The following is an 11,330-nucleotide window of genomic DNA, read 5'->3' on the forward strand; positions in this document are numbered from 1 at the left end:
AATTACATATCATGTATATAAATTATATTTAATAAATAGTAACACAGTTATTCACGTAAATTTAGTAAGAAGAAAAAACACCAATTAGCATTCTAACCATAATTCACTGTTAAATATCCTACCTATATCTAAACCGTGTGAGATGCCCTCAAAAGTCTAGCATTTGCATCGCACTTTAGATTAGAAACCAACCGAAAAAACCGGAACCTTTTTAAAATCATGGAATTAAAATCTAACAAGACCTCTTATATTTTGGAATAAAAATAAAAATCTGTTAGATATTTTAAAATACAAATTTTTAGTTACTAATTTGATTCTTTAATTCTTCATAGGTTTATAGATTTTTTTTATTTTAATTTACTTTTTGAAAAAAAAAAACTTATCGTTATGTAAAAGTTCATCACGATTTACACAATTTCTACATGTATATTAAATAGTTAATAATAAATCGCAGTGTTGACATAAAATACTTTAACGTAAAAAATAAATGTGTATAGGCATTAGAGTATTTAGGATCTATGATTTAGAATTATAGTTTTTGTACGTATGAGAAAATAATACCTATAGGTATAAAGTTGATACCTCATACCTATTATGGTAATACAGTAAATTCCCGTTACAACGAAAAATCCCGTACAAAAGTCATAGAAGTCCCCGGCCGAAAAGCAGGGCTTATATAAAGAATTTATTCGAATTTTCGTTACAACAAAATTTCCGTTATAACGGAAAAAAAAATTCTGTCCCCTGGAGTTCATTGTAACGAGATTTTACTGTATTACAATTTATTGTAATGGCGATGTACATTTTTAAGTACCTATTAAAAAAATTATGTCGGAACTTTGGAAGTGGTTTTGTTTTTGTATTCTCAATCTATAATACCTCGGGTAACCAAAATCTAAACAGTTATACCTTGGTTAAGTTCATTCGTCGAGGTTCCAGTTTATACGGTTTGCAAACTCGCACCACATCAAGTAAAATACAAATTTGTTGATCTAATCGTGTTTTCAGGTGTCGAAGATCAAATTAACGTATTCATCATCCACCATCAGTTGAAAATTTCACTATTTTCAATACTGAATATGGCGCACATGACACGATATACGTGTAAACAGAAATTATTTAATATACCATATAGATTTATAATAATAATCATCATCATGTTCAGATGAGTAAAAATTCACATTCTATACCTACTAGTTTTTCGTGTATATATATATATATACATCATCACAATAATTACAACAATTATACATATATAATGTGCCTATTATATGTGCTACTTACATGAAATAGGAGGTACCTAAATCGTATAATAAATATTGTTTTTTCTTTCAAGTAATACTGTGCTCGATGTAAATTATTCATTTTTTTATTTATATGATCGTTTACTGGTGCAGACAGTACGTACCGACGTGCTGTATATGTGCTGTGTAAACGAATATGGCGCTCAAAGGCGATTTTTTTTATTTAAATTCTACCACGGACTAAGATAATATATAATATAATATATATTCATATAATTCACGCTGTCAATATTAAAAACTATTTTTAATACAAATTGTTCTAAGGATTTTCTGTTACCCCCCCCCTTCCCTCTAATACACTATTATACAAGAGTAGTGATATCTTGTGAAATATTTAACATATTATTTGTCTGCTATGTCATATTATGTCTAAAGTTATATCTACCATAATTTCCTAGATAAAATATTATAGTACATATCACAATTTATTATAAAAGCCAAATACATATTACAACTTCCGTCTAATAACCGTACTAGTTAATTATCAATTGAATATTATTAATTATAAATTCATATTTAATATAATCTGAATCGCTTTCAACAATTTTATATTTTAGACAATACCTGTAGGCTGTAGATGCCAAATATGAAATAGGAAAATTACTTTATTAGAGTATGTCATTGATTTTCAAACTTCATAACTGTATTATTCATACACAGACTTTAGGAGTGGATGCGATTTTATAAAAATAAATATGAACAAATTAAAATAATAAATCGGTACCTGTAATAGCATAATGTTATTGTCATTATAATATTATAAAATGTTAAACGAAGGTACATTTTATTAAAAATGTAATACGGCGATTCGTGTATGCAATATTGATGCTTGCGCATGTTTAATACAAAAATATCAATATACTAGAATATTATTACATTATTATTACATTTATAACTTTATGTCTTTATTTAATTAGTTATTACAGATATCATTGGAGGAAAGAGCATCAAATACCGTAAAAAACGACTGTGTGGCTTGGGTAGCTATTATATTAGCTCAAGTCCATAGACAATTTTAGAGGATCACTCATAAAGTTAAAAGTATTAAGTTTATTATAATTTATAAACTGTTCAAACAATAACCAAAAATGAATATATATGTATATATATTTATTTATAAACATAGTAAAAATATAATAATTTAGATAATAAAGATAAAAAAAAAGAATTTAATAGTGACCGATAAATAAGTGCCAAATAAATATAATATTATTATTAACGATACCACATATAAAATAATATGATAATATGCCACTATGTTGGCTGTAAGATCGTGATATCCTTCAGGACAGACACAGACTACACACAAATTGTTTGAAAAGTAATTTTGGCATGCCAAGATCCTATTTTTAGTGACAACAAAATTATATTTGGGTTTTATATATATATATATATTAAGAACTACCCATACAAGACGATATAACTGATAAGTTAACTGACTGTAGATAAAAAACAGTGTTCAATCTAAAATTATAATATTGCGTATAACATAACTTCTGCCGAACGACTATAGCTTCTAAAAATGTATTCTTCCTGATCCTATTGTATACTAAGCACATACAAGAATTGTATTTTTTCCTCTCTTTGTATAGGTTTAAGTAAAAATAAAATCAATATATATACTTCCACAAAACGAGATAATGCCAGATTTAGGATTATAACAATTTAAAATCATTGTTATTTAAATAGGTTTTTAGATTAAATAAGATTGCAAATAGTTCAAATTTTATTTTGAAAAATAATTTGAAATTTTTGGCTTCTTTCCTATGCTTGAAGGAAAAATTTTTTTATGTTTTTGTTTGATTGGCCTTTTAAGTTTTAAGAGCATATTCGTTTTAAAAAATTAAATAAATTAATTTGGTACCTATATAGTACTAGTAATAGTACCGTACTGGATAAATGATCTGAAATGTTCTACTTTCTATAAGGTTACGAAAAATTGAAAAATAGCAAAATTAAAATATGTAGGTATGTATGTATATTTTCCCCGCTTTAGTATTAACTAATGTTGCGTACCTAATTAGAAAAATATTTTTTTATTGTGCCTCTAACGATTTGTGAAATGTGTCATGATGTCATATAACAACGTTCATCAGACTCGCGCTAATGATCAGTTTCTAATAACACAAATATCGCAAGCGGCGATAATTGGCTTATTATGTGGATTGTTAGACTGTCCAATCGGAAAATTAAATTGTTTTTAGTCCCGCCCCGACCGATTATCGATACCGCCATTCTGTTATCAACAAGATTATTTGTATTTATTTATTTTACTATTATTATTATATGTATATATTATACGATTTATACGTAAGATTGTTTATACTTTTTAAAATACGAGTAGTACTCTGAATGTGTTGCGGGTCTTCGAAGACCACTGATGTGTCTAATTCGATACACAATATTCATTTAACAATATGGAAATATACACTAACACTATACTGTTTTTGATTCAATAATTTGCAGTATAATATCATTGAATTGTATTGTTTAACCTTAAGACATAATTTTAATAACGAATTGTGATTAATGGAAAAGAAGTTCATAAATTATTTTAAAGAAAAAAATTAAGATTATTATAAGTAAACATATTATCAAATAGAAAATAATGTAGAGGAATTTGATATCAGTATTGGATTAATAAATATTTAATAGGTACAATCGTACAGATTATAATATATCCTTTATCGACTAAAAATGTGATGTAGGCGATAAACACAAAAAATTACTTTTGTATGGACTTTCCTAGTTTGCATTGTTTTATAAGAAGTATAACAAAAAAAAAACAGAAAACAAACAACTTAAATTTATAGTAATCAACCAGTCAAACAACATTTTTGGTTGTTTATGTAATTCTAAAAGTAATTTATTGCGACTTAAAATTTAAACAGAGATTTATTTATTTCCATATTTTTGTAAATTAACTATGATTTATCGTTCAGCTAATAATTATATACTATATGCATATTTTGATAACGTTGTTAATTCTCAGGTATTAGAGTTTAAATTGTATTTCCAAACCGTTGTCGTAATTCAAACTTAATTTTAGAATTTCTACATATATAACTATAAATCCATATACTCAGATTCCGATCTCGACGGGATTTATAACTCTTTGGATACCGTGTTTAATATAATAGTTGTTAATATCATATTATGAAACTATTATCATACCAACACAAGTGATATTATATTATACAATATTATTATAATATGCATTTAGTAATATACGTACATTATATTCCTACCCGTGGTAACGACTAACGACCGATATGTTTATATTATTTCTGTGTCTATCAGTTTTGGTACTATAGCCTATTATTTTATACAACATCTACCCGGTAAGTGACAATGCAGCATATTACGTAGTAATTATAGTTTGTTATTATATTTTTATTGTCGCATAATAGTCGCAATACTTTATAATATATACCCATACCGTACACGGAGAAAGTAGTGGTGCAATGCCCGACGACGTCTGTGTCTACAATGAATCGCGACAGGTGCCCGTCAGGGACTTGATACCGGAGAGTCGGTTGGCGGTGGTCGCAGGCGACTTCTTCGTCTCGGACCCAGTGGTCTATGATGGCGATGACGTGTACGAAGTTGATTTGACGCCCGAAAATCGTATCAACCGACAAGCCTGTTGCCGGTTTTCCAACGTAGAGACGTGGATGTTACCTGACACAGAATATTTGTTTCTCAGGTGCATCGCCGGCACGTAAGTATGACGATATAATACATTAATACCAGTAGAGTCGATCGCATAATATAATTATTATCATTTTAAATTTATTGTGCGATTCACATCGATTTCTATACATTTAATATACGTATATATCATAAAATATTATTAATATACACATAACACCTATGTACACGTAGTACACAAATGACGTCGTCTATTAACTATAATATCATCAAAATCTATAGCTGGGCCCGATTTCAAATTGTGAAATGTTGTAACTACGATTTAGAATTTAGATATACAATAAAAAAAAAAACATTCTTCCAATGATTTTGTCATCTACAGAGTGAACACGTATACTGTTATTATTTCTTATAAATCATTTTTATTTTATTTATTAATAACATTATGCAGGATTTTAAAATTATCTGTATACTTGATTTTGGTTTTAAAAATTTGAGTTTTTTTAATAATATATTAAGATATACATATTTTATTGGCATTATTCGAAGAAAATATCATAATTTATATTTATTAACATAATACGTAAATGGGATGATAATACAATAAGTGACATATATAAAAAATAACACATGAACACACGATGAAGAAAGTCATCCAGTTATGAAACCCTTCAGACAATTGGTTTATTAACCAACTAATTTAGTAGGTTACAGCACCAACACCTTTTTAAGCGGCATAGTGGATTGTTAGAAAGAGTGCGTGATGATAGGCGAAAAAGTAAAAGGTAAGGATGATGAGAAACAAAGATAGAAATAAAATAGTATTGATGGCATACAATCAAAATATCTATACTTTTTTAAGTTTAAAATACATGAAAATATATTACCTTTAAATAAATAATAATAAATAATAGTACATCGACGGCAATTGAGTCTTAATTAAATACTATTTAAGTGGTAAATTTCAAGAATAACTCGTCTATAATATACGGTGTTTAAATATTATTAAACATTTTGTTTTATTTTTTTCCGTGTTTTTGATTGTTACCTTAATATAGATACATAAACATTATGATCCGTAAATGAATAATTAATAATTACTAATTATAATAAAATGTCAATATCTAGTTTAAACTAATACATCAATTCGAATTATGTTCAGACCCATAAAACTATAAGAGTAACTAGGTAACACAATTACCCAAAGTTTACTAACAATCCTGTATTATATTTACCTAGGTACTTCAAAAATCAATTAATGGTTGTTAATAGCTGCAGCTAAATTGTTGTTAAAAGCTTTTATACATAATTACGTATAATTATTGAATAATAATAATACATATTTTGCAAAAATAACTGGTGATAATTATATAGACACTTAACATAAATTAAATCGCAGCACTCCCTATAGATAACGTTTACAGGGGAGCGGTTATTATCAATTACTGAATTACAGGTGTACATCATACAATAACATAATGTAATAGTTAATTAATATTATAATATACGATATTATAACTAAAGAATAAAGGTCAAAAATAAAAAAGGAAAAAATATTATATAATCACTGATTACAGGATTAGTCTATTAACCACTAGATACTTCTAGGATTTCAAATGAATCTTCGAAATATTTTATCATCTGTTAATATTATATACATATATTTCATACCTATTTTTACTCTATACAAACTAATAGTGTTAGATACAATCGCTATAATATGATAAATGATTAAAAAGTGTATTTCTATTTTAAATTATTACACTTATATTTCAAATACAAAAATTGTATATTATTAATTCTTTAAAAAAATATTTTGTTTTCAATACAATTTAATGTATTATGTATACAGTTATAATTTTTTAATATTTCTTACATGAAAATTACTGACTTATATTCTATTTAAATTGTCAATAAAAATTTATTTTTAAACTTAAGATTAATTACTACTTAAAACATTTTGTGAAATAAAAGTTTTTTATAGGGACGCTAATGATGTTGAAAATTTTGTTGCGTATGCAGAAAAAAACCATTGGTTAGGCGGAAAAAACATATCTTTAAATTTGGATGTAAGCAAAACCATATTTAATAGGCAAACTAAATTGGTATTACACAATTCCAGTAAGCTATAAATATCTTATTTAATATTTAATAGATAGCTCGTAACTTTATCATTAATATATCAGTTTTATAATTTATTTAAGAGCCACAGAAATCTTTAGACTACCATGTTACTAATGCATCTCAACCGTTCAAAAAAACTAATTTCATATTAGAAGATTGGCCTTATGTTAACTTAAATGAACCATTAATATCAAAAGGTATAAGGTTTCTATACACTTATTATACAACTCGCTTATATATAAACTAACTAATTATATAACTGTATCTCTCTCTCTTTTCCTCTGTGAAGGAACTAACGATGAACTCGCGCCGTGGATGAGATCACGAAACAAACAATTTAACACCTGCCGTCCTATAAAATCTGATAAATCGCAACAATCAGGTAATTAATTCTATAGTTGAGATTTGAAAGAAATAATCTTATTAATTTAATGTTGATTTGCATATTTATTTTGCTCAAAGTTGATGTAATACGAATGATTTTTATACTTACCTACTTTTTTTATTGTTATTATTATTATTATAATAACACCGATGAGTAATTAAGTACTTGATAATATTAATATTAATTACTGAGCGATATTTATAACATTGTTTCTATAAACGTATTCAGTTTTTTTGACGCACGAATATGCTTTGTTGCAAGAAAACTGGAAACTACAGCAAACACGACAACAGAAGCAACACCATCAACAATCACATCAACCGCACCAACAGCAATATAATCAACACCTTCGCCACAAACTATATCAACAACAACAACAACAACAACAACTACAGCAACGTCAATACCAACAGCAACAACAACACCAACAACGACAGCTAAACCAACTACAATCACAGCAGAGAGCCTTTTTATTCCCGTCACCATCATTACGCCAACAAGTGTTTATGTATGGTCAGCAGCAAATGATACCTTTCTTGTACAATATCACTTTCCAGCCAGGAAACGTTTACCAGCGATTTTCTACCCCATTTCTATTGCCGACACACTATCGGCCGATCAATAGAGATTCGCTGCCAGCAACTACTACCCAAAAGTGATACATATATTTTGATATATTAGATCAACCAGTGTCCGATCGACTTGACTTCCCTTCTGTTTTTGAACACACATGTAAAGGATTTATCCGGATGCTCAAATCTTTACGAAAATCGACCAAATAGTAATCTAGAATATTGTTATTTTTTCAACCCTCATATCACCAGTTGTCCTAGACAACATTTTTGTGATGTTCAACGAAGTCATACATTTGTATAATATTATAATTACTATAGGTACAATGAATAATTATGATGTAACTCATTGAAACGTTTCATTTGTGCACGATTATTCAAATTGTATTATAATATTATAGACTGTAGTTAATCATATCAAATTAAATATAATAAATAGTTGTGGACTGTGACGAACTTTGCTGTTAAAAAGTATAAACAATTTATAAATTGTTGATTCTAGTTAAAACAAATCATTCGGCGAACATTTAAAATTGATTAAAAAAAATAATTTAAAAATAACATAATGTGATATAAAGTTTATAATTAGTTGAAAGGCCTAATAAATAATAATAAATATTAAATAATGAAAAAATATTAAAACAATGTTAGTTTTTACTTGATTATAATCTATAAATATGAAATTAAAATACCACTCATTCATCGCTACTTCTCAAAACTAAAAAATACGAATACAACGAAATAAAAAATACAAAATATAACTTATAGAGAAAAAAACCCATTTTTTTTTTTTATTTAATTAAATCATGATGAAATTGAACACAATAAATAATAAATTGAATACGATGATTTATGATTTATTTATCTACTGTAAGCTTAGCTTGTGTTGAAGATAAAAGTTATACAATGATAAATCTAAATTACAAGTTATTGCCAATACATGATCCAATTTTTAAATTTCAGTGTGAAAAAGAAGAATACTATATTATTTTTTTTATATTGTATTATAATATTAAAAACCATTAATGCGAAATAAAATACTATATGAATGATAACCGTCCACTACAAAGAGTGCATTTCTTGAACTAAATTAAAATCTAAAAACGTACATTATATTTAATTTATCATGTCTAACAAAGATGTAGGTACATATATAAGATAACTTTTTGAATAGAAGGTTAAATAATTGTTATAGTACGGCCAACAAAGACTCTTCGTCGAAGAGTAGGTCACGGTCGGCATATAAATTTTTGTAAATTCAGTGGTTCTACATTTAGGAGTATTGTCAACAGCCAACAGGTGGTAGTTGGAATGTAGCTCGTGGCAGGGGGTTTTTGGGTTTCTTTCAACGCATTTTAGGGTAACATTTTAGAGCGAAACACGATTGTGCACTAGCCTATATAATCTATACACAATATATATTTTTATTTTTATTTATTAGTACATATTAGGTATTAAACTATGATAGCTCAACAAAAGGTGAAAACAAGTTAATTACACAAAATAATATAGCCGTTAAACTGTATAATTTACCTATTATACATAAGCATAACTGAAAGAGAGAAAAATAGAGATAATAATACAGATTTCGCGTTGTGAAGCATTAAATAGAATATTTGTGTTTCAGTTTTATTTACTTGTGACTTTAAATACTTAATATTTATTTTTTATTTGTTAATTTTAAATAGGTAATACAGGTCTATTGTCTATTTCGGTATTTCGAACATCCTAACAGTAATTTAATTAAGTAAAAAGCGATTATTTCATTTTATTTTTAACAATTTAGTATTAAAAAAGCATATATTAATAATATAGTGTTGGGCAACGATATAATATTGTATATCGATATCGTTCCGATTTTCCCGATATTGTATCGCGATATCGTATCGAATTATATTTTTATAAATTTAGTACTTGATATTTACTAGGGTAAGCGGTCACTTTGTACGGCCCATTGTTTAAATTTCATAACGCGGACACTTTTTACTATTATATACATAAAGTACATATTAATGTATATAATAATATACCTAAGTGTTATGTGTATATAATGTAAATTATTAAAATGTAAAAGTTAAATATAAAAAAGTTAATTTATTAAAAACGTTATAAGTATATTATACTATCAGTCAAAATAAACAGTTTAAATCAATTAAAAACGTGTACAATATAAACATATGTCAAAAACGAGAAATAATGTTAAAACCGACATATATAAAACATGGAATTTAAAAATTCAAAATAATTTCTTTGTTTTGGTGCTGGTTACATAGAGTTAATAGCTTATTGTTTTCACCAGAATTAGATTTTTGCTTCTTAAGTAGCCTATTGACACATTCGTCCAATTGTATTGCTCGCAAAACTGTCCAAAAACTCGGAGAATGTATAAGATCCTTAGATTTGCCAAATAGTATTTAAACTTAATAACAACTTTAATAAAATTGTATATAATATTCACTTATGTATATATTTTATGTATATAATAGTACAAAGTGTCCGCGTTCTGCAATGTACTTTTTTACCCGACCGTACAAAGTGTCCGCGTTTCGCACTTTTGATGCTCGACCGTATTAAGTGACCTAGAACCATTTACTAGTATTATTGGTACACAAAATTCGAAAACTTTTATCATACGTACTTCCTTATTATTTATTATTATTATTATTATTATTATAATTAATTAGACATTGGTTACTAACCATGATTTAAGATAATACTTAAGATTATCTTAAATCATGTAACTAACTAATAAGAAATCACATTCAGATGATTAAATAAATATTAAAATTTAAAATAAAAAATAAACATAACTAAACAAAACTACTCTCTTTTTATTCTTAATATTAAAACCTGATTGTTGCATCCTAGAAAATAAATGACAACTTAAATTACACTGCAAAAAAAGTATAAATGAATAATACGATACTACCTACACCTAGTTCCTAATACCTACATTATACTTATTGATACAGACGACATTCATTATAGCTATAACAAAATGTAATACTTACTAATGTAGAAATGTCAAATTAAATATAAATAATATAATAATTCACATTTCCCGTGTACAAACTTTATCAGCTGACAAATTGTATTACTTATTAGTTATTGTTATTAGTTAATGGTTTTTAACTAATAACAATATTATTTAATTTGATATCATGATAATATATCATACAATTATAGAACGATATCGGTGTGAAAATATATCGATATCGTATCGAATAATGATATTGTTGGCCGTTGCCCATCATTATAATATGTATATTATACAATAAATGCGGTCAACAAAAA

The 11,330-nt window shown here is 26.6% G+C and overlaps 1 protein-coding gene across 1 annotated transcript; it reads left to right on the forward strand.

Moving 5' to 3' along the window:
- The first annotated feature begins 4,768 nt into the window (after positions 1-4,768).
- LOC113556154 (regulator of nonsense transcripts 1-like) lies at positions 4,769-8,123 on the forward strand. Its single transcript, XM_026960974.1, has 5 exons — positions 4,769-5,025; positions 6,940-7,076; positions 7,160-7,276; positions 7,369-7,461; positions 7,693-8,123. The coding sequence occupies exons 1-5, from the start codon at positions 4,769-4,771 to the stop codon at positions 8,121-8,123; spliced, it is 1,035 nt and encodes a 344-aa protein (XP_026816775.1).
- The last annotated feature ends 3,207 nt before the right edge of the window (positions 8,124-11,330 follow it).

The sequence above is a fragment of the Rhopalosiphum maidis genome, chromosome 1 (genome assembly GCF_003676215.2).
Source record: "Rhopalosiphum maidis isolate BTI-1 chromosome 1, ASM367621v3, whole genome shotgun sequence".
NCBI lineage: Eukaryota > Metazoa > Arthropoda > Insecta > Hemiptera > Aphididae > Rhopalosiphum > Rhopalosiphum maidis.

What these genes read in the sequence shown, in the direction of transcription:
- LOC113556154 (XM_026960974.1), top strand. Translation starts at nt 4,769, where the DNA reads ATGCCCGACGACGTCTGTGTCTACAATGAATCGCGACAGGTGCCCGTC. An exon ending in CTCAGGTGCATCGCCGGCAC is followed by an intron (nt 5,026 to 6,939) that starts GTAAGTATGACG and finishes AGTTTTTTATAG; the next exon opens with GGACGCTAATGATGTTGAAA. An exon ending in TGAACCATTAATATCAAAAG is followed by an intron (nt 7,277 to 7,368) that starts GTATAAGGTTTC and finishes TCCTCTGTGAAG; the next exon opens with GAACTAACGATGAACTCGCG.